At 39.2% G+C, this 25,261-nt stretch overlaps 1 protein-coding gene across 4 annotated transcripts in view; it reads right to left on the reverse strand.

The window, feature by feature from the left end:
- Positions 1-25,261, reverse strand: part of CRACD (capping protein inhibiting regulator of actin dynamics) — a 110,190-nt gene that overhangs the window by 17,480 nt on the left and 67,449 nt on the right. For all 4 annotated transcript variants that reach the window (XM_031588613.2, XM_090139405.1, XM_090139407.1 and 1 more), the window contains 2 exons: positions 17,827-17,995; positions 4,868-5,003 (listed from right to left, as the gene is read on the reverse strand). In XM_031588613.2, the coding sequence (XP_031444473.2) occupies positions 4,868-4,987 (120 nt within the window). In that variant the 5' untranslated portion in view covers positions 4,988-5,003; positions 17,827-17,995. The remainder of the gene's footprint in view (positions 1-4,867; positions 5,004-17,826; positions 17,996-25,261) is intronic.

Here is a 25,261-nt window from a genome sequence, read left to right on the forward strand (position 1 = left end):
ATTTTTCATGCCTGTTTGCCCACCTATATAAATAAATTACGCTTTCTAGTTTTATGTTATTGTAAAATCACTAATTCATCAATAATACATGCCCTAAAAACAGCCTTACCACTGAAATACCACTTGGCCCTGCAGTTTCTCACAGCGATCAAAAAATCAAACGACCCAAGAATGTATAAGAAAAGGGTGAGACCACACTATGAATACCATCATAAACGCTCCTAGGATTTGTGGCGTCTGAGCACTTCTGGAGTCAACAGCAATTTGGAACCTTTTATGAATGTTTAATTGCTTTTTGAGCTTTTATACATAGAAAGGAGGAAGAGAGAATAAGGGGATAAGTCCCAGAAGTGCTAGAATGATTTGGAAAAAGCAATAAATCCAGTTTATAAAGTAGAAATTGTCAAATGTAAAGAAAAAAATTAGGTTTCACTGGCACTAGAAATATTGGCAGTAAAGAAGTGATTTAAGAAAATATAAAGCTGGGCAATCATTTAGTGAAAACTCACTCCCCAGTTCTATAAAAAGAAGAGCATCAAGTTAAAAGATAATAGCTCTGAGGTTTAACGAACAGCCTTTACAGCCTTGCTGAGGTCTGGACAATAGCAAATACAAAGAGCAATGGGGAACAGGTTGGATGAATACACACGTGCAGGGCAGAACAGGGGAAGCCCTGGCTTGATCATTAGCTATAGAGTTAATGACTAAAAGAAATGGATACCAAAACTGATTAGTCTGACAACAAGAACAAAAATATTACTAGTACATTCATCAGTACAAAGCCAGTAACATTTGAATTTAAAATTTGGTTCCTTAGAATTTGATCAAGAAGCCCAGATCTCCAGAATATGTTTTTATCATAATGAATCACTGTAATAAATGATGTTTTAAACCATACGTCCACATAAACTGAAAACATTTACCCAGAAGTTCCTAGATGCAGTAAGCTCAAAGACATACTCAACCATTAATATTTCTTGCAGCTTACTGCCACTGCCTGAGGGATTCCAGAGATACATTCAGTGAAGGCAAGAGGCAGTGAACAAGCTGTCCTCCTGCTTGCGGGGGTAGAGCAGTGCCACACCATGGTATTCTCACAGCAAAGGGGAGACAGTGGTACAGGAGCACCAAGATACTAGCACTGAAAACAGGTTTTCATTTTACTTACTAAAGTTTCTCTGGGTCTGAAAGAAACCATCTTTTGCTCTTTTGTTAACCTTTGCTGGCAAATATCATCAATAAGATCTACAATCACAGCTGCAAAATAGGAGGACATTGATCTAGGATACTTTCAAGAAAGGACAAAAGAAAACCTATCTTTGAAAGGCAAGTCTATAAAGATATACTTCTAGAATCTCTTTCTGGCTTGCTCTGATACACTGCTGGATTTAGGCTTTAAACACTCCTTAGTTCTCATTCAGAGTCTTGCATAAGTAAAGCACCAGACCCTGATTAATTAAATGAGTTCAGCATTAAGAGTAACAAGAGTTACTGGTGGAAGCAGATTCAGGATAGACTTTCACACTTCATCTTAAAAACCAGGTAATGATAAATCTTGGCAGATCCAAAGGACAAAGAAATGACTGTTTTTACAATAGTAGATGGCTTGAACTAGCACAAAAATAACAGCTTCAGGATACAACAAAGCCTACCTGAGGTTAACAAGAAGTCATGCTTTTCTCAGTTCAAATTCTAGCACACACTAAAACCTTAGAACATGACCAAATCCATTTATGGAAAGCCTGATAAGATAAATTCTGCTAATCTGAAAATCAATAAAAATAAATGAGAGCTGTGCCAGAAAGAACTAGTTTACCTTGAACATACAACCAAAAGAAAGAATTTCTACAATAAGAAACTAAACCAGTTGCATCAGTCCTGCATCATTACACAGCTCTTTTTGTGAGTTCATCAACATTCCAAAGGCAGATGAAATGCCAGGTGAGAATGGGAAACACTTTGGTGGTCAGTGGAATGAGATCCAGCATCATCAGTATTAAATTGCTTGTGTCACTACCCTGATTTCAAATCCCTTCCTATAATATTATCAGTTGGGCTTGTCAGCACAATGTCTTTTTCAACAAAGATTTAAGTTCTGCATGAATGTTTACTGTGTCATCACCCACAATTTCCTGAGGATTGTTAAAATCTGCAGAGGTTTCCGTCTCCACTTGGAGCACAGTAAGTTCAGAGTCAGCACAGAGCTCTGAATTCTAGCATTACTCCCATGCTAAGAAGCACCTTGCCATGCAAGCAGAAACTGGAGGTGTTTTAGAAGAGATGACTGACTTCTTGCTCTACCTTGATCTTGCTCTTGTCAAGTGTTGTAATGGGCTGCTCAGAGAATTGGTGGAGTTCCCATTCCAGGAGGTATTTAAGAGATATGTGGACTTGGCATTAAGGAATACAGCTTAGTGATGGGACTTGGAAGGTCAGTTTGATGGCTGAATTTGATGATCTTGAAGGTATTTTCCAACCTAGATGATTCTACAGCTCAAAATAGTACAGACATTCCCAGTGGGACTGAGCTTGCAGAAAGGGATTTCAACACAAATAAGAAGTTCTGATATTGGAGAAAGGGTATCAGTGTTTTCTGTGACTGAAAAATCACGCAGCAAAGAAAATTAACCTTTTTGAATACTACATCAGAAAAAAGGAAGGACTGCAAAGTGATAACTGCATAAAACCTTCAGAAAGGAATGGTAGTCTGAATAACTGGTCAGACCTTGGATCCAATTCTAAGGTCCACCTAAAAATGTGCAATGAGATTTTTGGCATGATCTTGTCCTAAAACTCAGGAAACAGCTGTGGAAATCATGGCTATGGTAATGGGGACAGTCATGTCCTGGACAGCAAGTTTTGCAGAGGTGAGAGGTAGCCCCAAGTTCATTATAAGGAACCTTCATTTTGGGTTATGAAAAAAATCCATAGACATTTGTACGGATGTGTAATATCTGCAAAAAGATGCAAATAGTTTAAAATGTCATTTACAATTTTTTATCCATTTTCTTTCTGTTTGAATGGGTTGCTCTGGATGTCACCATCACCAGTAGAACAGGAAAAGCTGAATCAGGGATGCTGTTACAGGCTGGGCTGCAGCTATGTTAAAATGCTAAGAACGAACCACCTGTCTTTTGTCTTTAAATAAAACAAGCACACTTTTGTAATGAGGCAGCCAAAACAACACTCTCCCTAAAATACATGTCAGTAACCACCAAAAACAAAAGCTTATGGAAAATTCAAATGAACAAATCTGTATATCACTAGATATTCTTGCTGTACCTTTCAAGAATGACTATTTTTATTTTAAGTTTCTTGAGTTTGCTTAATGAAGATGGCTGTTAGTAAATACAGTAACTCTTAATTTTGAGCGTCTCTCTACGTTTAATCATAGAGACACAGAATGGCTTGTGCTGGAAAGGGCCTTAAAGATCTCAAAGTCTAGTTCCAACACCTCTGCTTTGACAAAGGTTGCCATCTACTAGATTAGGTTCTGTCTTCCAACCAGGCCTTGAATACTTCCAGGGAAGGGCATTCACAATATTGAAGGCAATCATTTTCATGGGAAACTGTAGGGTGTTCAGATATAGAAGGGGCAAAAGTTCAAAAAGAAAAGGTATTAAGAGACAAGCTAACATACTGAAGCCAGGACAAGGTACAACAGGCAAGGAGAGCACAGCTCCCTGCTGAAATCAGTGGGCTTTGCATACAAAGGACACTAAAGCATTCTGCAAGTGAGGTCCAACTACCCCACATCTTTGCCCAGAGCCAGTAATCATTTTAAACATGACTTCTAGCCTAGCAAGTAGAATGCATTAAAACTAAATGACACAGGGAAATTTAAGCTGAAAAAACAGCACAGAGAAATTGGAGCTGTCCTAGCATGGCTTCTACTTCAAAGTTTATCTGTAGTCAGCACAGTCAATGCCATTCAGGTGCTATGTTTGCTGACAGCACTGTACAGGAAAAAAAGGAACAATTACATCCTGAAATTTTGCTTGTTATTTCACTCACCGGAAAAGCTGAACTCCAGTTAGCAGTTTGGAGGTAAAAGAAATCACTGGTATTTTACTAGTCATCTACAGGGTAGTGGCACCTACACAGCATTAAAAATTTACCAGCATTGGACAGAACATGCCAGCAATTCTCAGCAATAAACTGATATATGCTTCTGAAGAACAGCTCTTTCAAGGTCCAGATAAGCACAGAGATAAGCATAAGCTTTGAATTCTACAGATACACAAAAAGTAAAGCAAAAACTTAGGTAGAGCAGGAATGGGATACAATTCTGGAAAGGAAGGGAGAGCAGGTTCATGTAAAGCTCTTTCAAAGCAAATATCCAACTGAATTGGCTATGTAATTACTGATGTACTTCTTATTGTGGAGAGTTACACATATCTGCCTTTTGTAAGCACTGCCCAAAGAACAGAGAGAAAAAGATTGCAAAAGAAATGTAATAAGTACAAAATGATACTGAAATGAGCTTTGTAAAGAATTTTCACTCTGTAGGCCATTTGCTGTCAACCCTGAGCCCCATTTTTTTTTCCCCACCACATCTGCAACAAAAGCATAAGGATCAGGAGATGTCAATCCCACGAGTTCAATTCATATGAATTCCACAAGATGCAGACACCCATGCAGTTTCATGCTTGCAACATCACCGCTGCACCTTTCAAGACCAAAACCCAGACCTCCTGCAAACTATCCAAACTGTTAACACAGCTTTCGGCCAGATAATTCACACAGCTGAGAAACAGCCCCCAGGCCCAGAAAGCAAATCACCTTTATTCATGCTTAATATATTCTGGAGCTGCAGAAACCATTTTCCACCACATTTTAAATATTTTTCCCACTTGCAATTTCTTACCTGAAGAGTTTTGACTTTTCCTAAAACGTTCTCCTGTGACATTGCTTGGATGGCCTGTTCACTTTCTGTTCTCCCATCAGGTATAAAAATACTGTCATGGGAAAAAGCTCGACTGCCCATAGAATAATGGGAAGACCTGGAAAACAGTTAAAAAGTACAGCAATTAATTTATGAGAGCATCTCTTCATATCATAACTCTGTTGCTGCATAGATTTTTGCTCCCATCTGTCCTCTATATGAAAGCTTTGACCATTCTCAGAAGAGAGGTATCCAAATCTCTGTTACCAAAAGGCTGATGATTCCTTCTCATACAGTTTCCCTCCTTTGGAGGATATAAAGTAGGAAGGTTTTTAATAGAAATGCTGAAAGGTTAAATCAATTTTCCTTAGAAGCCTCAGATCTAAACGCTACTTTTGGGATACAGAATAGATGATGATGATGCATACATCACCAGACTGCATACTTAAAAAGCCTGCTTTCATGCTTAGCCAGAAGTTGTTCAAAAAGAAAGACAGGAGGTCCAAAGTAAAGGTAGGACTAACACAGACAGAGGTAATACACCATACTAGTCTACTTTTAAAGAACAACCTTGTCACACTCATTACTTAACCATTTCTATCACCTTGAGTATAATCACACTGACAATAAAATGTTATTAAACTGATATGAAGGATGTCAGACCATGCCACGTGTGTTTTATTAGCAACAAACAGAGAGAGACGCCCATATGTTATTGTTAAACTTGACACAGTTGCAAAGGTAGGGAGTGCATCAGGGACAACCTTACATGCCTGCTGTAAACCAACGGGAAAGAGATTAAACCAAAAGGTTCTTCAGGAGAACTGAGAATTAAAACCAAGCGTTTGTGAGAGTTCCTAAACCTTTCAGTTTAATAACCTGTTTTCAACTCTACTGAATCCATTTACAGCTTCAGCAAACTTACAAACTTTGGGAAAAAAAACAAAACCACCTAACAACTTTTTTACACCAATCTAACCAACATAACCTTCTAGATGTAGTAGAGAACAATATAAACAAATAGCAAAAGCAAGGAAGGCAGATCCTTCTAGAGAGAGAGATAAGTAAAAAGACAAACAAAAAAAATTAAACCCTCATATACTTAAGAAAAACCATATACTCTCTTTTTCTCCCTCTAAAAATGTGCTGGTTTAATAGCACACAACATAGTCCTATTCATGTATTATGGGATGTATTCAACTTGTTAATTTGCGTTCTGTCCCCTAGGATATGGTCATCATTTTTTTAAATAATAATCATAATATTTTCTCACAAGTAGAGATGCTATAAAAGGTTAAATTAAGACTGATTATGTAAGATGCTCTGAAAGTAATGCCTCCTATTTATTTCCATAGAAAATACAATTGATACAAAGAAAACAATAAAACTCCTTGATAGAGCAAATTCTCAGCTACAAAATACCATTTTACAACACAGTCATCACCAAGGCTATCTATTTTCACCAGCCACAAACAAGATCCTGCTCACCTCACTTGTAAAAATCAGCGCCAGCAAAGGTGACCCACTGTCACCACCACCACCACTGAAACGCACCACCCACCTCCTCACTGTGCTCACATCCACTGCCTGCTCTCCATAAATGTTTGGCAAGTACCAGTGAATGTTACTGGGTGCCACTGTTTTCCATGTGGAGGAATTCAGTGACATACCTTTCCTTCACATGCAGGTCAGACGCCATTTTGTCAGACTGCCCCTCTGCTGCCATCTGTCACACAGCAACAGAATGTAACTGAATATTGGCGGGAAGGATCAACCTCTACTGTCATATCACCAACATCCACCTCACAGACCAAGATAATAAAATAGGAGGCATTACTTGCAGAGTAGCCTTTGCATAAGGTATTTGTGACGTTTATTACAAGATTTTGTACAGGTTGCCTGAAAATAATGGGAAAATAGCCTCCCACAACTTCTCTCTTTTTTATATATAGAATATATGTGTGTTCATTAAATATATCATCCAAGCTTTTGGGATGCACATGCACAGAGCTCACTGTATCAGCCCACTTTGCGTTTAAGCACAGAAAAACTGGAAAACTATTTTTTTTAAACCAAGATTACTATTTGAACAACATGCTTCATTTGAAACAAATTAGCATGCAATCAAGCAAAGAGTTGTTTGATATTCCATAGCATTTTTAGCCATCAAAGAGGGGGAGCATTTAACTGATGCTATATACTATTCTAGATTTTTTTAAAATAGAAGCCTCAACTTGATTGCCTTTGGCTGCCAAGGGTAATATGCCTTCTTTTAGAAACCTTCTATTAGAGAAACCATAAAAGAATATTTTTAAACTCTCTTCCAAAAGGGGTTCTGTACTGAATCATCATGACTCAGCCTGTACACAGAGCTGTGGTAGAACGGTGTGGCTTTGACAGAAAGCTACCTTCCTTAGCCATCCAAGCACCAGACTATGAACTATAGTTTCAGAAATGTCCCCTAAATGGAAACAAAAATTACAGCAGGTCTGGCTTGCAAAATGAGGGTTGTGACATGAAGCTCAGTGAAAGCTGTTTTTTTAAAATTTAAACATTCAGGTGAGTTTGAACTAAAAGCTCCAGCATTACATTCAACAAAGGTAATACAAAAGTCTATGTACTCACAGACCTTTGCCTGCGACCAAAATCGAGGGGAATATGCAAAATTTGACGAATCAGCCCATGCTAACCACTCCTTCATTTGAATATTGATTGGTTGAATATGTGAAATGGCAGCAAGTGCAGAAGGCAAGGACAGTGACTTCTGAATTTACAGTTCAAATTTTACCTCTAAGCCGAGACATCTACTGAAGATGTACAATTACACTATGCTCCAAAGAGGATCATCTCTCACAGATTCTTCTATCAATACCATGGTTCAGACACAGCTTTGTCTCACAGCTATTCATTGTGCCCATGGCACTGATGCTCCCTTTACACAGAATTTTTGTTGCTGTATAAGTAACATTTAATGTCTCATGTTTATCCCTATCCTTTTGCTCACCACAATTAATTAGTAGGCAATGACTGCAATTCAGGCACCAAAAGAGTCCAGTCATTTGTTTGCCAAAGGTGCTTGACCTTACTAATGCATCTGTTAATATCTAAGTGGGGAAAAGCCAGCCTGCAACTTCTGAACCGAAGAGGGTTCACTAGCAGCCCAAATTCCAAAGCTTCAGCTGTCCCGGAGCAGGAACTGCCAACTACAGGAAGTTCCCAGTAATGTGAACCCCCAAAGTGGAAAAGAAGAAAGACTGTTGAGGTCAGTGCCAGTGGACTGTGTGGCTCACAACTGTGGGCACAGCACTTCCTTGTTCTGTTGAGGAAACCCTTGGTGGTCAGATCTCACCTCCTGCCTGTGAGCTCATCTAAAAAAATCTCCTGTTGGTGATACACAATACAGATTTGCATATAGCCAAATCTTAGTGTGTTTATGACTAGCGTGATCAGACTTAGTAAAACATCACTGAAAGCCTCCTTTGGGACATCAGATCACGTGAAAGAGCTTGGGAACTTTGTGACCTGAAATGACAGGAACATTAAGACGAAAAGTCTCAGTACCTTATCTCTGACAAGTGGCCACACTGGCTGGTTAGTACCATGCTGAGCATCTACAGCATCTCTCTGATATTCTCCCATACACCCACTGTTTTAATTTTAGGCTCCACCTTACTACAAGATGAAGAAGAACGAAAACAACATTGCTTGTTTTTGTTTTATAGATCTGAGGACAAACCTGCATTTTGAAAACTTCTGTTTTTTTAACTTCCTACCAAAACAAACAAAATAAAAATGGCCAGAACATGAAACATTTGCATGAAACCCTGCAGTGAATTAACCTGGGACCTTTCTCTTCTGTATCCTCTCAAAACATGCTTCAGATACACTGGACATTTCAGCACTGCATGACTGAGAAATTCTGAAAGTCCCATGTCCAATACCCACTAAAAATGGTTTAACTTTTCTTCTTAAACATTTTTCTAGGCCAAAGTACACCAGAAAGAGCATATTCAGACTTTGTAGTAACTTTGTTTCTTTTACAGGTGAGTTTAAAAATCATATAAGGCGATCTCCAGACTATTACTTATTTTACTCATTTGGTTTCTTTCAAGTCTCTCCAGCTGAGTCTGACAGATTATATCACAAAGGTTCTTTTTCCACCCCTTTTTTCACTCTCCTTGAGTTCTACTTTTAGAAAGACTGAATTTCTTTCAAGTCATAATACAGTAGGAATAATTGATTCTCCTTTATTTCCACTGCCATTTTTACAGCTGAAGATTTTCTCAGAAACCTTTACACAGTAGAATCCTCCCGGTTCACATCTACAGACTGTTTCAGAAAACCCTCTCCTCAATTAAAGGGCACATGGGCACCAGGAACAGCTTTGATTAGATTCAGGGTGTGTCAGAGAAATGGGTTACAGATGTAGCCACGGTTGAAGTTGTGGCTCAGGTCTAGGAAAACATCAGCATCAACTGCTAAGTATTTCTGCAGGTAATACTGACAATGACACTTCAGAGGCTGTGCTGAAAATAACTGAATCATAATGTGACTCACTTCTAGAAACCTGACTGAATTAAATGAATTATGGATGTGCTACTCCAAAATGCACAGCACTTAGAGCAAACCCTTAAAGATGTTATCTCTGAAGATGTGTTGTTACCCAAGTATTCTGTTCCAGTTTCACTTTCAGTACACAAATTTTCAAAATTATTATTATTTTTTTTTTTTTACAGTTGGAGCAAAGGTAAATTTAAATTCCATGAATTCTTTGAGCTTTCTTTGCTCTACTTTCATCTCAGTATAGATCCCCAAATACAAGAATAATTTTTTTTTTTTTTCAGAAAAAAAAAATAAGAACAAGAGCAAACAGGAATATTGTTCTTTGGATCCCCATCAGTCATCCATGACTATGCACTGCATCTGTATAGCATGGGGTCTTTTATCAGCTCCAGCTACTCCATATTATGAGTGGGTGAGGTATTACCCTTTCTTGCCTTATCCTCCTTCCCACATGTTCCTGTCACTTCTTTTATACCTGCTTAATGGTTCACGTGAAACAACTGAGGGAACTTATTCAGGTAAATAACTAACTTGGAAAAAATAAAACCCACATCTTCCTGGTCTGGCTGAGAGGAGACTGGCATGAGCACCCGTGCCAGCTGCAGGAGAGTGAACACACATCCAGAGAGCTGCAGGAAAGAGTCTGACAACTGCAGTCTGGACTTTGATCCAGTTATACTACTGTGGGACTGCACCTGTAAGTAAACCACGGTAGGTACAGGGATGACACTACACAGAATACAAGGCTAAGTTTACCTGATTTCCTCCTGAGCTACTTTTCCTCTCAAAGACAAACATGATGTCCTCAAAAAGAGAAAGTTTTGCCAGCAGGTTAACACTCAGCTCTCAGCTCTTGCATAATCCTGCACTGATGAATTACTGTCGTACAGAAATCTCACACCACCAATTGCCTCTTCAGAGTCTCATAACTGTTCCTCCCACTCTGATATTAAAGAGTTAGAAATAGAAAATGGAAAATAAAGGAAAAGAAGGCGTTGTTCTGTTCTTTCATGTTCAGACTCAAAAAAACAACCACATGAAAAACAGTCTCATGACTTCCACTCCTCTAAATTTATAATAGAAACCAATTCTATAAAACCAATCAGGAACAGACAACTTTTTAAGATTCAGCCATTTTTAACACTGAAAAATTCATTAAGTATGCAATGCAAGAACAGACGTGTTTTAGCCATGCACTGACCCTTTCTATAATCCCTTCAAAAACATCTGAGAGTCACCTGCCAGAACAGTGCTGCAGGGAAACGACAGGTACAGAGATAGCTTGCCTTTAGTTAATTTGTTTAAAAAAAGAAATCTGATTCCAACTCTCTTCATCTCCCGTGAATGTCCTCAGGGCAGCTAGAGATGAAAAACAAAAATTATGCTATCTATTCATTCCAAAGTTACATTAATACTTTAATAGATTAGAGTGGACTGCAATTCTGAGATGCATTTGTATCTATTTTCTTACACAGTGCTGGAATGTGAGTTTTAGTTCTAAATCCAGACCCCAGTCAGCAGATTGGCTTCTTAGCTTGCCCGGTATTCTCACTGTGGACCTGATCCTAACCCTGACCTACAGACTGATCTTGCTCAGCCTAGGACTGCTTTATCATCCAGATATTGTCTTATCTGTGCACGTGATTGGACTTGGATCTGTCCCTTCTGAAATCCTTGTTTTTCTACCCTATCCTTGTACTGTGAGACTGGACTCTGAGCAGCAAGGCCCCTACACTGTTGTGAGATTGCCTCAGTGTCAAATCTGTCTTTCTTCAGGAAGCAGCTCAACTGTTGCTGCTCCCTGGTGGGAAGATAATGACATAGTACAAGATAATTCTTGACATATGAGTTTTATATAACTATTTACCAAATCCTCCAAGTGTCAGTTCACAGTGCAAAGAAAGGCAGCACTCTGGTTTCCACTGATTCAGCAAGTAACGTAACTTGAGGATTGCAGACAACTCACTAGCTATCACAGAAATATCACGAAGTAGAGAAAAGAGCAGAACTCCAAATGGTCTGGATATTACACTTCACCTGGGAATCCACTACGTGTGTTGGTGAGCACTGAGTAAATGAGGAAGTGTAATGAAGAGATCTCAAAATCATATACAAATGATGGTGTACATAATTAACCAGCTTTATATCTGATGGCTAAAAAAACAATAAAGATATGGCATGCAAATTACTAATAAGTGATAAAATTGCAACAGGAGGTAGAAAGTCATACTTGAGAACGAAGCTTCCAAAGTACAAAGAAAGGCTTAACGTAGTTAATAACAGAGGAGGAGAAAAATAAGAGCTGAGGTGCCAAGAAAAATGCTAAGCATGATGTTAGACTTATGTCTTATGTTCAGTAAAGACACCTGAAACTGTTTCAGGAGGCTTCCTGCAATCTTCCTACCACTCAGTACAAATTAGAAATAGCCACTCGTAAAGCAGTTGTGGATCCTATTCTTGTGCTGCTCAGCTGCAACATAAATTAGAGAAAAGGAGGAACAACCCTAGTTTCACCACCACACGTAATGAAGAATACATGCAAGTGGACTGGTGAGAGCAAAGCTCTTTGCCACAATTTTCTCTGTCCTGGAACATCCCTTCATTCCCACAATATGCCTCATAACCCAGAAATAAGAAACTTGTTCAACACAGATCTGTTTTTGCTAACACAAGTGAGGAAAATTCAAGCATGCTTTGTTTCTAAAAGCCTTAAAAGGGCTATGCAACACTTTGCTTAAGACTGAAGGTTAATTCAACCAGCATGCTGCTAATATGAAGGCTCCAGGAACAGATGCACACCAAGCACTACTGATCTAAGGCATTCCCAATGAAGGCAGGCATTCACAAGGGGAAAAAATACATTAAATAAAAGTTTTCTTATTCTTCCTATTTTGACAAAGCAGTTTTCCAAAAATTGTAACTTATAGGTAGTTGACTTTCCTCCTCCCCACTCTCAAATTTAGAAACTCAACAGCTGAGCTGTTGGTGAATCACTTTCATGAGATCAAATGCTCTAATAGTCATGCAGAAAAGAAATATATATATAAATACAAACATTAAAAGTTTATGTATTAGGCTTCCAAGTTTGAGCTGAAAGTAGAAACAAAACTTCATTTTAAAAAGACTTGAAAATAAAATGGGCTACTTCTAGAAATTTTAGGAAAGACTGCATGCCAACAGGTATTTTGATATGTCTGCTTTTTAACAGTCTATCTAAATGAGATACTGAAAACAGACTTCCTGTATCTTGGGATCAAACCTAAAATGAAATCTGTGGGGTGGCATGGAGCAGAAATATAAATCCTCACATCCTGCTCACTGTCATCTGCACCAAATCTGGTATGTACAGGTAATTCAGGTCAACACTAAGGAAAGACGACCTTAACACTTGTCCTACTCTTTTCACTATCCCTCTCAAAGTAACATGAGACAGGCTGTTCACATGAACTGTATCACCCATGCAACTGGCAAGGAAATGTGAGCAGCAAGGAGAACAAGCCATCACAGTAGGGACTGGGTTTGCCCAGAAAGCAATGTGAAGTCCAGAAAGAGACTGAACAGTTTCTCCTATTGTTATCTTTTGCCTTGTTTAACCAATCACCACACATTCTTTTAAGATACACATCAAGAAATTACCATAGCAATAAAAAGAGTCACCCGAGAAATGACAAAAATATAACCGCATTCATTTTTCAGGTCAGTCTCTATGACAGTGGGGCTTAATGCCATTGATCAGCAGTTAGTTAACAAAGGCCATATTTGACACAGATGAGCTGGTCCTCATTCATATGAAATGCAAAATGAAAATGAAATATTCAAAAGCTGAAATGAAGATAAAAGAGATGAGTATAATGAGTAAATGGTGTCACTTCCTAGACCTAACATAATATGCTGTTACTGGAGGAAGAAAAGACCACAATTACCTGCAGAAATTTCCAAGCTGAATGCACGGTTTACAGAGTCATTGTTTTCTGAAGTACATGCTCATCTGGCAACAATCACAGAAAGGGTGGATGAGCACACAACAAACCTCTGCTACCTCTAGCTTCTGTGAAAACAAGTACAAGAATACAGGTCTCCTTCTGTACCTGCCAGAAATAACAGTGTTTTCTTTGGAAAACATGTTCCTTCAAAACTGTGACACTCCTACCCACGTATGCATAAACTCAATATAAGCTGCACTCATAGGAACAAAGTTCACATAGACTAAAGATAGACACAATACTGAAAAATACAGCTAGGGCATGTGGGTTTTTTCCCTTTTTTTTTTTTTTGTACTGAAGATGAAAGTTAAAAAGGGACTGAAATTGTGGCTTTCATTACAATCGCTTGTTGCTATCATTTCCTCCTCACTTACAGTGGAAGGAACTCTTTGCTTAGTCCTTCCACCTGTAAGTAACTGAAAAGGACTCTTCCTTATCCTTTACATCCCTGCAATTCACCATTTGTTTCCACTTTCTGTAGACTTCTTTCTCAAATATTAGAGAAATAGTGTTTTAACTATGTTGTTATTTATGCTTCCTGCCCTTTCTCTGCTTGAAAATTTGTGCTTGTACACTTTTTGCTCATTCAGACATGAAATTCAAAAGTAATGCAATATTAAAATTTAAAGGTCAAATAACTCTTAAGTAAATTATAATCTTTATCATACTATTTTCTCTCCAAAAACTATTTTGAAAAAGGCCAGCAGTGGCGAAGTAGGAGACTTCTTTTTCTTTCAGGAGCCTGCTGCTCACGCAGCTTGCAGCTTTGTGCATGTGTGGTCTGATTTGTTTGCTGCTGTGTCTGCGTTCACCACCCCAGGGTGGCTCTCCTGGGAACTTCCAGTCACAAGCAATAAAACTGACACAGCTTGAGAACGTGCTGTGCACCCTGCCTCAGCTCTGGTCCATAAACTGTTTACTCCTTATTTTGCTAATCTATACAGTCTAATTATGAGAATGTGCAAAATATTCATCCTATGCCTTAAATCCACATGAAGTATGTCTTCAAGTGCAGACACTGGGTAAATATTACAAAGATTTTGCTTCAATTCTGCAAGTATCCAGTTTACATGTCTAGAATTGAGGTCTCCTGGCAAGATGTCGGTGCTCAAAGGAAGATAACGTTGAAGTTTTAGTGGTATGACTGTTGTAATTGCAAGGGAGTGCTTCTGGCTTCTGCAATAATCAAAATTAAACAATGCATTTATACAATCTCACAAATTATCTGACCAAGTGCAACAGGGATACAGCTTGAAAAGCAAATAGCTTAGAAGTAATGTGTTCTAAGGAATCACACCGCTTACGCATGCAGTCTGCATAAGCAGAAAAGAAGCTGAATTCCTTAAGTGAGAAGTACCTGCTGCACAGTCTGGCACAGCTCAATGAGGGCAAAGAGCTGGGTGTTTCAGGGCCAGTCTTAACAGCAGCTCATGCTGACAAACTTACAGCAAATACTAAGCAAAGTTGTTTACAAGATCATAAATCTCTCACATCTTCATAGGCAGCATTCCATAGCATAGAGAAAAAATTACAATCTTTAGGTAATTTCCTCATAATGAAGATGATTTTATGAAGGTGATCTGAGGTTTTATGAGGATTATGGAGAACTGGATGGGGATTTACAAATAAAAAGACCCCATTTCATGGACAGCACACTCAATAGACTGATGTTTCCTGAGAGACTTTTCCCTGAAAAACCAATGTTGTCACACTTGTGTCTTAAAGACTTGTCAGGTTTAATGTCATGTCCTTTGAAATATTGCATTCAGAGAGTCCAAGTAAAGGAACTTTTACTTTTTTTGCAAAATTGGAATTTGTACTAAGCTTTTTAAAATATGCCATCTTTTCACATTCTTAGAGCTTGAAGCAAATGAATTTAGAAACTACTCCAGAACTTAGCTATATAACTATACTACTAGTTACTTGTATTTGATTTGGTTGATTTCTATATGAATAATGAAAAGTACGAAAATGTGCTTAGTGGCATAGGCTTATAAATAGCTGTTAGATTACTTAAGTGGCTCATTTCTGCATTTAATTCAAACATCTGAAATTATACTGATTATTAGAACTGGTTGCAAGATCGTATCCAGAGAGTAGAGGTCAATGGCTCAATGTCTGGATAGAGATCAGTGACATATGACAGTGACAAGTGTCCCTCAGGGTCAGTACTGGGACTAATCTTCTTTAGTATCTTCATCAATGACATTGACAGTGGTATCAAATGCACCCTCAGCAAGTTTGCCGATGACACAAGCTGTGCAGTGTAGTAGACATGTCTGACAAATGGGATGCCAAACATAGAGACCGAGACAGGCTCAAGCACTGGACCCAGGAGAATCTTATGAGATTTAACAAAGCGAAGTGCGAGGCTTGCACATGAGCAAGCTACCGCTACCAATACAAGCTGGGAAATGTTAAGATAGAGCACAATCCTGCCAAAAAGGAGTTTTGGTATACCACCAGGAGTACTGGTGGACAGCAAGCTGGACAAGAGTCAGCAGTGTGCCCTCACAGCTCAGAAAGCCAGTCATATTGGCTGCATCAAAAGAAGTGTGGCCAGCAGGTCAAGGGAGGTGATCCTGCCCCTCTGCACTGATGAGATCTCACCTGGAGATCTGCATCCAGATGTGGAGTCCTCAGTACAGGAGAGATGCAGACCTGTTGGAACGCATCCATAAGAGGGGCACAAAAACAATCAAAGGGATGAAACACTTGCCTACAAAGGCAGACTGAGAGAACTGGGGCTGTTCAGCCCGGGAAAGAGAATTCTCTGGAGAGACCTGATATGCATCTTTCAGTATCTAACAGGAACTATAAGGAAGAAGGGGACAGACTCTTTAAGCAGGGTTGTAGTGTGATAGGACAAAGGGAAATGGTTTCAAACTAAAAAGGTGGAGATATAGACTGGATATAAGAAAAAAAGTATTTTATAATGAGGATAGTGAAGCACTGGAACAGTTTGCCCAGAGAGGTGGTAGATGTTTCATCCCTGGAGACATTCAAGGTCAGGTTGGACAGGGCTCTGAGCAACCTGATCTAGCTGTAAATGTCCTTGTTTATTACAGGGGAATTGGACAAGATGACCTTTAAGGGTTCCTTCCAATTCAAACAATTCTATGACTCTATGATTACTAGCTCGCTCTTGAGGTAAAAGGGTACTGTAACTTCTTACAGTCACTTGGCATCCTGCGTACAGTAATGCAATGCCACAACAATCAGCCAAATCTCCCATCTACAATGCAGCTACCTTCAGACTTGATTTACTGAAAAGTTCAGACAGGCCAAAGAAGCATAGAAGATTGCACTGCAGAAACCAACAGGGAAACCAAGAATTTACAGAATAAAACAAAATATTTCTCCTTACAGATAGTTAGATAAATGGGATATATACCTAAGTATCACATTTTCACAACTGTGATTCTGCACCACTGAAAATAATGTGCAGGCCATCTTTCTGATACACATTTATTTCTTGAGAAGGGCAATTTAGTGCAGCTTCTTGATGCTCTCAGATCTTTTGCTACTTTCAGATGCTCACACTGCCCACTGCAGTTTCTCTTTTTCCAAAGAAACAGGTTTTGACCAGGAACAACTGAACATCTCAGTTAGAAAGTGAAACATGAACCCACTTAGTTTGTGCATCTTGTTTTGTTGTTGCTACTGCTTTTGTTTTGTTGCTGTTGTTATTGGTTTGTTTTTATGTCTGCCTGTAGTTTTGTTGTTGTTGTTGTTCTTTATGCCATTTTTCTACCTAGTTAGAGACTGATGATTTATTAATTCCATGCAGTTTCTGTGGAGAACTTTATGAATGCTCTCCCTCCCACTATTTCTGCTGCAAATTATCAAGCTCTCTTTCTATTCCATCTTGCCACCAGAATCGGATCTGATTACCAGGTATCTCTCTCCCCACACTTCCTTCTTCTACTCTGTATTCATATAGGAGCAGAATAAAAGCAATATGTTTAATTACAATGCAAAAACCATAGAGGAATGGATTTCTAATTTGAACCAGAAATACCACCTTGCAGGAAAAAGAATGCAATAAAATTTCTATGGCCACCAGCTCAAAGTTCCCTTCCCCCAATTTTAAAAGCAAGGGGTGCCAATAATATTACTACTCAGACACTCTAAATCATGAAGCTGGATTCAAATTCACTTCTTCTTAATCCTGGGATTTCTTGTTTGTATACCTGCACAGCAAGTTACTGTGCAGGTGACTGTGCGTGCAAGAAGTGAGATCTCAGTTTCTGCAGCAGCACGTGTCAAGTTCAAAGAGGTGCACCTGCTTCCTAACAACCAGCACACAACCGTCTGCCATTAAGCACTGCCCAAAAGCAGAGGCAAGAAGCTTTGTTTTTGCATAGGCTGCTCCACCGACCCATACACACTTACCTCAGCCCAGTGTTTGGCTCTTCATCAGAGGAAAAGGTACCATTGCAGACGTTTCCAAAGGAGTGGCTCGGCTTCAGTTTGGTTTCCTCGCAATCTGACACAGGCTCCCTTTTCTTCCGTTTCCCAAATAACTTCTTGAAAGGCTGGAACTTGCCTGCTTTTTTCTTGTCTGCAGATGACAAGACAAACACAGGCAGGGCTGAGGGCAGCAGCACCCAGCACAACTCACCAGCAAGCAGGGTTAGTGTCTTCAAAGGAGGAACACGGTCAAAGAGCAAAGCAGCAGCCCGGAGCAGCCTGGCACTTGCAATGTAAATGCTGGGCTGCAATTCCCTGCTGACGTACAGTATTGACAAAGCAAAACTAAGAGCATTAAAACATCTGTTCTTGGATTTAGGGATCCACTCGTAGGTATCAGCTGATTATTGGAATAAGGGAAAAAGGATAATTTTGCAAGGCCAGAACATAATTTTGGGGCTCATTTTTAGGCTTTGTACCATGCTTATATTTTGTTCTTTTCACCAAAAGACAAGCACCTTTTTGATTACCCCAGTACCATAGGTGCAGGATCTTCTGTCTTGAACTGAAAGAAATTGAAAATCACGTGCTGGACTTTCCTTTTGCAGCCTCATAACTAGACAGGCATGCCAATTTGCAAATGAGCAAAGAGAACAAAGTTCTGTTACTTTGCTAATGAACTACTTAATACATATTTTTCTGACCATTTCTTTCCCCCCCCCCAAAGTAACAGAGTACAGAATTTAACCAAGCATCTCTTCCTTGAGATACTTTTTAAAAACTTAAAAGAACACAGCAAAAAGACAAAGCAGACATGAAGACAAGAACAAAATATTTTAAAAGTTAACCAGAAGTGATTTTTTTATTTTTCCCAAAAAGAATAAAATAAATATAGCTTCAAATGACTTCTTCCCTCAATGTTTATTAAATAAAAATCACCAGGAGTTTCTTGTTAAACACTGCCAACAAGACATTAACTTATCTGGGCTAGATTGCACTGAGGAACTGCTAGAGCACTGTACTGTCAAAGTTTGAATTCTTCTCTACCTGTATGCAATTTTGCACTGAATCTACTTAAAACAAGCCAGCAGGTTGTTTTAAGACAACTTTGAGCCTCAGGTGAGTGGACTGTGACAACTTTTAATCTCTTGTCCTAATCCAGTTTGAGAAGCATCGTGTCGTACTGGTGACAAATAGCTGTGTAAGCTATTTAAATCCCTCTATGTGCTTTTCTCTCAGACTGTGTGCAGAGTCACTGCCTATGTGCACACTCTGCTCTTCCCTAAGAGCTTTTGCTCAGCAGGAAGCAGCAGTTTGGTTTTAAAATACAAGACTTCTGTAAAAACATTTGACCAGGAAGTACGAAAACATCTCTGTAGTGCAACAGCATTCTTCAGTACCACAATGGGTTTTATGTTCCACTTTGTTATACCTGTGTATGACAAAGCCACACCTAAATAACACTCACTGCAGCTGCAGGAGGCATGATGATGGAGTATGTAGTGAGAGAAAACATGCATGAGCACACTGGGATCTGGCTACCTCCAACAACCAGTAGTTTCCGTAGAGCAGGGTGCCAGGGCCTGAGCTGAACCCAGGGGAGGGAACAAACTCACACAAAGAGCAGGAAAGCTGTAACAGAATCCTTGTGTATCTGAGCACATCTATCCCCGAACATGGATGAATCAGGAAACCTAGATTTAAATAATAAATCATGATGCAATACATCATAACAGCAAATTTCCTTTAGAAATCTTTAAGATTTTTACACAGGTATCATCCATTCAAGAGTTAAGATTCATGGCATTTGTGCAACTTGTTACGACAACACTGCGTCCCAGTAGCTGTGGAAAGACAGAAAGATGAACTGCTGGACTACCAGGTGACATACATTCGCTTCTCCATATTCCTGAGATCTGCTTTCTGTGTGCCAACCAACTGACATCTCCAGCCAGATCAACCACCTGCTGCTCCATTCTAACTTCAGAGAAATGTGCTGTTACACTGAGCCTGTACCAAGCAATCAGGCAAAGAGAAAGATTTTTTGCCTTAGCCCACAGGTGTCCCAAGCCCTTCACCCACTGCAGAGACTGTCTGTAAAAACTCATAAAATAAATGGCAGATTAAGCAGGAGAGAAGCATCAGCACCAGACATGAGACTGGGTGAAAGAGCTGCTTTAACATGGTTCCCACATTGCCTGCCTCCTCAGCCTTCTTTGAAAGCGCCCAGTTCTGCTGGTAATTAATGTAATTTGCTGCATAAATCAATTTGACTGCAGCATTTTTGAAATGTTCTCACCGTGTTACATATCCACATCATCCTTGTCTCCTCCTTGTCTAGAGGTCCATGGATAAAACTGCACTGCCTCATCAGCTTCAAGCTGCATTCATTCCAAGTTTTGAACAGGTAAGACAGATCAACACAGCTTTCATTTCAAAATGAATGAAAGCCAATGTGATTATACATTCAGCCAACGTCTGTTTGTCCCCATGTGATTTAACATATCCCTTAGCTGATTCCTGCTCCACCCAGCATCATCACAACAGCCACATTACTTTGAATTCAGGCTTTGTGAGTCACTGCAAAACCAGCAAGCACACTTCCCTGCACAGGCTGCACACAACCTTCCTTATCCTGGTGGTGCAGGCATAAGGAGTACTCAACTCTAAATGCTAAGGCAAAGTCTAGTATGTCAACCTGTCGTCAGACTTTACAGAGGAAAACACGGGTTGGTATCACCTACAGCGTAAAATCCTTCCTGTAACAGTAGAACAATTACAAAAATAGGAATGAAAATATTTGCAGTGCAGCAGATAACAACCTGTGCAAAAGCCATTCCAGTCTGATGCTACAGCTGAAATATGGCTCAGCCTTCTTGTCCACCTACACTGCAAAAGGAAAAAATGGGATAGATAAGGCAGGCGGTTGGAGTACCCAATGCTGTTAACTTGTATCTGAAATAACTGAAATAGCCAGGAAAGCTTATGTGGCCTATTTCTTTCTCTCCTTAATCATGCAAACAGCAATCCTGCAAATCCAGCCCCAGCAGAATACTGGAAATCAGTAATTAAACCTTTTTCTCTGCCTGACTCTCTTGTTCAAATTACTGTAAACAGTTACCAGTAAATCAGTTCTGAATCACACAAAAAAAAAAAAAAAAAACTCACAGGGTGTGAAGGTGACAGATAAACAATGGTGGATACTAACTAGAATAATATGACACATACGGTAGATGCTGCCTTCTCAGCTTATTCCAGAAGAGTAGCTGAGCAGACTGGAATAATCTTTAACTTGTCATATAACTTGTCAGCTGCATAAAGCCATGCAGTGTCCAGTTGCATTGTAACAAGGGCAGCCAGTGCCCCTCTGCTCCTCATGACAGATGGCAAACCAAGAGGAATGTTCACTCCTCCTGCATCACCTCCAAGCAAATCCAATAAATACAAAGCAAATGAAATGGCTTTATTGCCTGCAAATCAGGCACAGCCTTTATACTTCAGCTGGCAAAGTGTACTGGTTCCAATACCAATCACATAGCTTGTATCTATACTTCAGTGTCATCCAAATGCATGGTGATTCCTATGCTTTTCAAAAACTGGGAAGAATCCACAACACAAGGGCTGGTGGAACACAGCGTAACTGCAGCTTTTACAGGGGAAAGAGATTTAAATGATAAGAGAGAGAGCAAGCAATGTACTTGTCTGCAGACCCAAAAGAAGCACTCCCTGGAGAGGTATCTCCACTCCTCCAACAACAGGAAACTAATTCTTTGGAAACAAGGACAAGGGCAGACTCTGTCCAGCTTAACTATGGTCCCATGTTTTAAAATATGAGCTCCACTAACTGTTGGCATTCATCAAATTTCACACAGAAAGCTGGTTTCTGGATGCTTTCTACTCCCATGATCTTCCCTTGGTCCACTGCACACTCACACACAAGAAAAACAAACAATAAAAAAACTCAACAACTGAGGGTGATAGATGGACACATCCCAAATGCACAAACACTAACACCACAGAGCTTGAGGAAATGTGTAAGCTAACAGGGAAATAAAGATGAACTGAAGATAAGGGCTAGGATTCAGATTCAGTGATATAACTTCCCAGCAAAGAATTCAAGTCCACCTGTGTGAGACATCTAGCATCACAGCATAACACTCATAAAGCAGACAGTAAGCAACAGTGCCATGCTAAGATATGATAATGTAACCCAATATGAAATTGATTCTTGAGAAACAGTAAATGAAAACAAGATTGGAAAGGATAAGGCAACAAACTAGTGCAGCCACAATGGTTTCCTAAAACACATAGGTACAACTAAGGAAAAACAGCCTGTCAATACTTGTCTGTTTTTCCAAGAGTATCAACTGATCTTACAAGAGATATTATTTCTTGCAAACTTTATTCCACAGAGAAGATGAGGCATTCTTGGATTACATGATATAAACAAGTAGTACTTCCTAAAGTATCCTTAACAGAGCAAGAACAAATCTTGCTTTCTAGAAACATCTCCTTTCCCTTGCCACCTGCAGAAGCAAGAACATTTCCATAAACAACAGATCATAATGTGATTTCCCTTCTCCCGAAGACTGTACCTTCCAGAGAAATCATATATAGCTGAAACAGATGTAAGGAAACATGAATCAGCATAACGGATTCCATTAAAGTTCAAACAAAGATCATAAAATATACTTTATCTTCCAGACCAAGAAAAGAGCAACTTCAACACTACTCTCTACACAATGAAGTAACGGGAAAAGTAAAACCTGTATAGTGTATAGTTCTTACATTATATAATTCAAGGTAAAAGAACTTAGTTTCTGCTGCATAAGAATTGCCATATCATTATCAGCAAGGAAGAGATATTAAAGGAGGACAGTGAAGAGCAGTGCTTGTATTTACATGACGTTACGAAGATGAACCAAGTAGATGCTGCTCCTTTCCACTTTGCCCCTTTACTCTGGCAGAAGTCTCACCTCTCTCCATTTGTGAACTCCCATGTTCCTCCTTTCCCTACTTATAAAGACTTTCCAGCCATTTGTATCATTTTTGTGCTCATAGTTTTATTAAGAATCCCAATGAGCACTACTGGAGGTCAGAAAGCCTCACATTCTTCCTTCTGTTCTGACACTGACATTCTGCCACCTTGCCCCATCAGTCAGCTTTGTGCAGCATCTTTAGGGCCAGGAAGATGCAGCTCCTTCCTGATCAAGGCAGACACTTAGGCAGATACCACAGTGGCTTCACCAACAAAGCATTCATTCATTACGTAACAGTAGGGAGAAAATCTAATTGTACTGGGGCAAGGCTTATAAACCAAAGCTGTTCATGGAAGATCCTGTCAGTATTCTAGGTTTTATCCAAGGTTTCCTGATATGCATTAAACACTTGATGTCGACATAGTAGACATGTTGGCTTATTGTTTCCTTATTAGTAAAAAATTCTAATGAACATGGGATTTCCTCAGCAGATTCATTTTTTAAATGAGACAACTCCTGCTTGAAACTATTCAAATCTGAACTACTGGCCAGCTGCAAAGAGCAAGAGCCACCCAAAGGCGATGTGAGCTGCCTAAAGCCAGGCTGCAGTGCAGCCCAAAGTGCACAGAACTCATCTGATGTGGCCAGATCCTTGCTGCCCCTGCCCAGCCTCCAGCAGTCATTTATACCTGAGTATCCATTAAGATCATTTCATCAGGGCATTACGTTATACAAAATTTTTTTCTCTGCCTCACCATCCCCAAGTACAAATCCTGTATTGAATCAGTAAAAACTCTTCTTCCATTTTTTCCACAACTAAGAAAGAAGCATTTCTTCCTCACTGCTTTACAATAAGTTAACTTTCATGAAGAAAGCATGAAAGTTGTAGACCAAATTTTGTCAGCACAAAAATCACAAATGCCAACAGCATGCTCCTGACAGCTATTACTAAGCAGTGTCCTGAATGCATGAAATTCCAAATGTTGGGCCAGAAGGAGCTTAAAATGGACTCAACTCCTCATCTTGTCATAATAAAATATACAAAAAACATAAATACATAAATACCCCTGTTATTTATTAAGGAAGAAAGGAAAGCTTGGAGCACAGACCAAAAGCAGTACCTGACTGGCATGTCTTTGGTAGAGTTCTTGCAGTTTGGAGGCAGCTGAAAGATTAAGGTGGTCATGGTTTGCCTTTGGTTTTCAAAATCAAAGTAGAAAAATAGGATATCACTTGAAACACTTATTGACTAGTAACCTCAGAAACATCTGATACGATTTTACAGCTCAGACTTCTTTACAAATATCTAAGAAACAGAAAACTTTCTGAATATTTTTCTTCTTTGTAAAACTAACATCACTGATTTCATAAAATACTCAGATAGATGCACTTTGTAACCAAATTTATTTGGTCATTGCTGTCACTATATTAATATAAAATACTAGTAAGTAGTAGTAATTTTAAACGTTAGCCAAATAAGGTCTCTGTATGTACACTACAAAATGAAATATCAATAATGTATTCTTCATAAGATCTGTACCATCAAAATGGAAAAAAAAAAGAACAGTCCAGCTACTACTGTGATGTTCAGTGAAATCTCCCCTTCCTTTACCCATTCCATTTTATGACAGAAAATTAATTGCTTGTGAAGAAAAAAACTGAAGAGAAGAGGAGCAGCCATAGAGAGAGACACTCAAGCATTTATAAAGCTAAGCATTTTTAATAAATATCTTAAATAATTTATTTATAGAAAGGTATTTGAGTGAATGAGCAACTCCTCCCTAAACTACAGCAACCAGACAAAATATCCCTTTGGGTTTTCCTTCCTTTAGGCAGAGAGAATAAAGAAAAAAAACCAACCAACTATTTCCTATTTTCATGCTGGTTTGATTCCAGGCCAGGATTTGCCACTGTGACTAACAATGCTTATCACATGCTGTCTCACAGTGGTGAGATCACAAACCATTAGCACTACTGAACTGCTGAGATACAGCAAATGTAGCCACAGAAGTTGAACATAATTTAATTTCACTGACAAAAGAGACAATACCTTTTCTTCAAAGCCACTTGCCCAGACTGGAATTTACTTATCATTTAAAATGTCCCAGAATCAAATAAAATAGAAGGTACTCAAATGGTCCTCCTTTTCTGGGGAGGGCAATTAAAGGCATTACTGCCAAGGGAAATTAATTTGCATTGTCTATAAAGGATATGACATCAGTATGGAATATAGATTGACAAATATTCAGATGGGTGATTTATAAGCTTCAGAAGCACACTAGCAGTGCTGGTAGTGCCTGTCCTACTCTGAAAAGGTACAGCAGTCATCAAAGCCCAGTGTACCAGTCACCTGCAGCAATGTGCTACAGCATCATCCCAGAAAATATCACTTACACAGGGCGCCTTCTGGCAGACCAGGTATTCTCCAGCCATTTGAA

This window comes from Phasianus colchicus, chromosome 4 (genome assembly GCF_987193195.1).
Source record: "Phasianus colchicus chromosome 4, bPhaCol1.hap1.1, whole genome shotgun sequence".
Taxonomy (NCBI): Eukaryota; Metazoa; Chordata; class Aves; order Galliformes; family Phasianidae; genus Phasianus; species Phasianus colchicus.